General features: G+C 34.2%; 1 protein-coding gene across 2 annotated transcripts in view; it reads right to left on the bottom strand.

Moving 5' to 3' along the window:
* Positions 1-515: 515 nt before the first annotated feature.
* AADAT (aminoadipate aminotransferase) overlaps positions 516-5,544 on the bottom strand; it is a 17,292-nt gene continuing 12,263 nt past the window's right edge. For both annotated transcript variants that reach the window (XM_057377927.1, XM_057377928.1), the window contains 4 exons: positions 3,970-4,034; positions 3,365-3,471; positions 2,641-2,742; positions 516-1,467 (listed from right to left, as the gene is read on the bottom strand). In XM_057377927.1, the coding sequence (XP_057233910.1) occupies positions 1,426-1,467; positions 2,641-2,742; positions 3,365-3,471; positions 3,970-4,034 (316 nt within the window). In that variant the 3' untranslated portion in view covers positions 516-1,425. The remainder of the gene's footprint in view (positions 1,468-2,640; positions 2,743-3,364; positions 3,472-3,969; positions 4,035-5,544) is intronic.

The following is a 5,544-nucleotide window of genomic DNA, read 5'->3' as shown; positions in this document are numbered from 1 at the left end:
ATTGATATTAGATATGCTGCTCAAGATGGCTGGATATGTGACTAAATTAAAAGGCTTGAGATAGACATGAAAAGCGATGCTGGGCTCGGGCACTGCAATGATCCTGCCAGTAGCGGGGATGCTGGGAAAGGCATACATCCGTGCTAGTTTGTTGTGACATGCTATTTATAACTAGGGGGCAAAGAGGCAATGGAAATTATTGTTAAGTACTAAAACAATGTCTCTTGTGAAACTTCCAATGAAACAAGGTTGTGCCTGACCCTTATTTGCTTGGGTTTCCTGGGCTGCTGACTGACTAGATCCTTGAACAATACTTTATTTCAAAATTCTCAACACTTGTACATAAAGAAACAGCCATCTGATATGGGTGGAAAACCACAGTGCTTTCATCCAAACAGTAAATAAAACTTAAGTCACTAATCTGAATGGGAAGCCTTGATGAATCAGYTCAGTTGAAAGTTTCTGGAGGTTTTGCACCCAAGTATGAAATGATTGGGATGACAATGACCAAGGGATAAATGACTGAAACATTTCTTTATTTTTTCATTTTGCCTGTATTGTACATCTGGCAGTGTCCATTCCACCATTTTCCCTGTTCAGTTACTTACACTGTCCATTCAAAACCACATCTGATTGATTACCAAGAGCAGTTCCATTAGTACACCCGTGTGCCTTGGCAAACCAGAGATTTTCTAACACAGGTATATAGAGTAATTATTTTCAGACTGAAGTAAAAGCCAGCAATCAGAATACCTTTTACAAATTGAGAAAGAGCTGCAAAGCCCGTGCAAATTGCAAGGGACCTCAGCTTATTTGAAATCATAGCCTAATTTTGGTGGATCAGTTTCACTTTTTTAACATACTTATATCACCTTTATCTGACAAAACTTCAGTAAAATTAAATACTGATCAAATAGTTAAAATCAGATGCCATACAGTAGGACAAGAAGGAAAATGACATGTAAGACAATTCCAACGTAAGATTTTGGAGGAATGTATCAGCTGAGATTAAGTTAGCGGCTAAGACCACCTCAAATGCAAATTCCTAAGTAAATGATTTCTGTTTCCCAACTACAATGGAAAACACAAGTCCAACAAAAATCAATTCAAATCTAACAAAACCATAGATTTTACAGAAAATAGAACATTTTGGTTTTGAGTTTTTTTTAAATGTTTCTGAATTGGATAAATTTAGTAATGCGATTTCCTGTCAAAAATAGTTAGGCAAATTGTTTTTTACTTTCATTTTTTTTTTTTTTTTTTTTTTTTTTTTTTTTTTTTTTTTTTTTAGCTGAAAAGACCTAAGGAAACATTCTCTATATTGTATATCTATATTTGCTTGTAAGGTGTTTTGATGAAATCCAAATGTTAAAAAATATTTTCTGCAGATGATTTTTATTACTGCAAGAGTTCTATTTTGCTTTTTCACAAAGATTCTTTTATAAGGTCAGCCAGTCTCTTGAAGGCCTGYAATGACAAATATGGTTCACATTTATATTTCAGCATTACATAAATAGGCAACATATCAACATATCTGTAAAGCTACTAAAACTGCCCTAACCATATACATAACATATACAAGTTTTATAATGCAAAGCTCTGCTAATATCCTCCCTTTTCATAAAATCATGCATGGGCTTTGACTGGACATASTTTCCAATTCTCATAGAAAATAAAAGGCAGACATTTCTGAAACAGAAAAATGCATATATTTTTGTTCAAAGGTTATTTGGAGTTCAGATGTAACTTTTAACACAAGTAGTGATCCTTGGAAGAGTATGTCTTTTAACTAAATATAATAGCCTAGAGACTCCAAAAGACAAGAAAGAACAATTGAGCAGTGAAGCATTTAAAAAATACAGCTTGACTGTCAATAGTATGGTTATGAATTACTTTTACAAAGAAAAAGAAAGAAATACAGAAGAAAAAATAATAAATAATAAATACAAAAGAAGAAATAAAAAAGCAATAGAAGCACTTACCTGTTACAAACCTTCACAGCTGCATGAAAGTACAAGAAATACTGAACTGTTTCAAGAACCCAAATCACTATTAAATCTGCTCAAATAAATGTCTCCTATCTTTCCTCTCATTTATTTTATAGATAGAGCCAAATATMATCAAAAATGCTCATAAAACACATAAAAGATTAGTTCCTGAGAAATAAAATAAAACATGTATGTAAATGATATGAAAGAAAAACAATATTCTTTCTTTCAAAGAATTGCCAACACACACAAAAGAATACAGGTAATTCAATCTCAGAATCCTGGGAATGGAAAGTCTAAAAGATACATGATGCCTGCTAACCCTTAAGCAAATAGCAGGTCTTACTACTTACTCTGACTTCAGTAAGCATCTACAAATAATGTCTGGAAGGTTTAAGTGTGAGACACTGCATGTATGAGMTACACAGAAAAATTTTAAGTGGTCCTGAAAGTTTGATGCCTTTCAGGTCACTTGGACRAGTATCTTGCTTAAGGAACAGCTAATATTGCAGCAAAAGTACTGCCTAGTCACCTACAGACTAAAAACACTACACTAACATTCAAGAAAAAATAGAAAGAGAAGCATGTAAAAATAAGGGAGTATTACTGTGTGAAAAACTGTCTTGATAAGAATGTAAAAAAAAAAACTCACCAGATCCATTTGGGCAGGAGAAGGCAAAGAGAAGGAGGCTCTGACATAAGAACTAGACTCTGAACTATCAATATTGAATGCTCCTCCAGGAACCAGTAATACCTGCAAAAAACGATTAACCACACAGTTATTACCACTTCTACACTATGTTAAATTAAATTTGAGAAAGCTTAATGCTTACACACTTGTATCAGAACATGGTGTACCATAATCTTTTCTTCAAAATGAGGAGACAAAAACATGCAACTTATAATAAAACCAAATAGTCTTAATAAAACCAAACAGTCTTAGGTTTTGATTACCAGGTCTGGCTTATATCATCACAATGCTTAGAAGCACCTGGGATGTAGCTTACACAGTGCTGGGTCTTATAAATTGAAGAAATAAAACCAAAGTTCATTTCTCTCATTAAAAAATTTGGTGAACAGCCTTCATACACATAGGTACATATATTAATATTATATGCATGTCGTATACATGACATATTTTACCATATGTTATTTTGGTTTAAATTTAAGTAAACTGATTAAATATCAGCATCTGAATAGAGTCACAAAAATGTTTTGTTCATGAGTAACTATGCTGCAGTGCCTGACTTGCAGCCTTAATAATGGTGCACAGCAAGTTCCCCTGCTTTTTTATGTGTGCATGTGTGGATAGATACAGATATTTTATTCCTCCATTTTCATTTTAAGATCATAAGTCATTAAATCATATGTCATACTTCTTTCTTCAAAGCCTTTTCCATTATCAGCTGCTGTGTATCAGAAATACCCTTAATTTTGATCCATAAGAACATGCCAGCAGCAGGAGGGTACCATTCTGCCAAGTCTGGAGAAAGAGAGAGAAAATAGAATCAAGGAAGAACCTTATGCCTCACTTTTAATCGGTACATCACAGATTCAGTGATATTTTTGATTTGCTGATACAAACATTATTATAGCTATTGCTATAGCGATTTTCTGTATCTTCTTTTAAATTAAGGTCACTATTTCAAAGATTTTTTAAAGACAGAGATTTTAAACAGCAAAAGTATAAGAACATAATGAAGTGAAATACATGCTCTTTGTAAAATTGCTTTAAAAATGAATGTGGTGAGCTTTTTTTTCACCACCACCTATCTCCCTGTCCTACCAGGAAGCAAAAAAGCTCAGCAAAAGACAATTTGTCCTAAGCTTAATATTTAATGTAATTGATTTGTTTATAGTGCTTATCTGTCACTTCAAATGAGAGAAGTCAAGAGATGAATTGAAGTGATTTTTCTTAAACACAAGGATGATAAATAGCTAGAAAAAAAAAATTAAGTGATTATCTGTGTTGCACTCTGACCTTTTAACCACTTGTCAGCAGCACTGAGCATGGCGTCCCGCTGGATCCTGTAGAAGTCCACCACTCTGAAAGCAAATTATCAGTTGAAAGTCATGAGCTCATGGCATTTCAGAGTCCATTTGTTTCTAAAGGCAGAAACAAGGGTTTTCTACTTCAACAACCCAAGTGCACATTTAACAGAAATATAAGCTCATCTTAGGTGGGCACAACACAGTCTACTGTGTGTACAAAACTTTGTGTACGTATCAGAGAAAACTTTAATGCTTCAGTGCATCTCCAACAAAGCCCTGACCAACCAGACAGTGGAAGTCCCCGTGTGGCTGCTTCTTCAGCTTTACATATAAATGGATATAATGTGGAATATTACAAAGAATAGTATAATAGTATAATAATATYCCTATCATATAGAAACCTTTTGTATATTACATCCATTCTGTCTATTATAGCAGTAGATACAAGTCCTGTTAACAGTATTTACTGCACAAAAACACACATATTGAAAAAAAAAGGGGACTTAAACATATGCAAAAGCACAGACTTGATATTTGTGCATTTGGGTTGAATTTGTGTAACAGATACACATGGAAATTGCATTTGACAAGGTAAAAAGCAAATCATATGATAAACCTGTCATAACTATCTGACAGCTTCCCCTTTCCTAAACTTTTGAACCTATCTTCTGCATACTTTCAAACTTCAAACTTCCAAACAGTTTAATCTCTTACTTGGAAAAATGTCCCTGACCCAAGCTTCACCATGGACAAGTCAGGAGCAGTGGCTTTTGTTGAGATAAAATGACACAGCTGTGCAATGGAAGACACAAGAGAAATGCCTGACACTGAGTTCATAATTCAGATGCAAATGTGTTCCCATGTCTTGAGAAAACATCCTTAATAATTTGCATAATTTACATAATTTAACATTTGTATTTTTAAAAATATTCTCTAGTCCMACAGCTTCGATATCTGGATGTATTTTATTACATCTGATACACAAACACCAATACCTCCAGCTACTTACATAGTTTTGGGATCCAGCTATACCTATTGCCATATTCTGTATGAAACAGTAAATCTCCTTTTTGTAGTTTTTACCAAAATTGCAAGTTCTGTTACRAGGTTTTTACCTAGTACTATTTTAATTACACATTGAAATTATGAGTATTAGTAAGAGAAAACATCCCCAAAACTGTAGCTGCTCTAAAAAACAGACTAGCTTCCACTCAAAAGCCTGATCTAACACCTGCCCCCTTGTACAAAGTAGTCAACTGGAAGAGATTCAAATCAGCTGTGGGGGCCTCATCAATAAGGTTATAAAGCATTACAGCTGCTRTCCTGCAGCTCTCTTTTCATTAGTTCAAGAGGAAGAATAGCCTTTGGGCTTTAGCAAGGCTGCCTCCACCTAYGAGAAAGGTAAGTGAAGAAATGCATTTAGGTTTTATTTCTTTTGGAACCACTGAAAGTTGCGCTAATGTGGGGTCCAGATTTCTCTGTGAGAGTTATCCTTATGTTCCTAAATCTTAAAGCAAGGCAAAGCAAGGGCTGGTGTGTCTTTGCTTTTTTTTTTTTTTTTTTT

The sequence above is a fragment of the Malurus melanocephalus genome, unplaced genomic scaffold (assembly GCF_030028575.1).
Source record: "Malurus melanocephalus ecotype Western Australia unplaced genomic scaffold, MMel_1.1 scaffold_334, whole genome shotgun sequence".
In the NCBI taxonomy this organism is placed as follows: domain Eukaryota; kingdom Metazoa; phylum Chordata; class Aves; order Passeriformes; family Maluridae; genus Malurus; species Malurus melanocephalus.
Note: the sequence above shows the minus strand (reverse complement) of the source record. Positions and strands in the feature narration are given on the sequence as shown.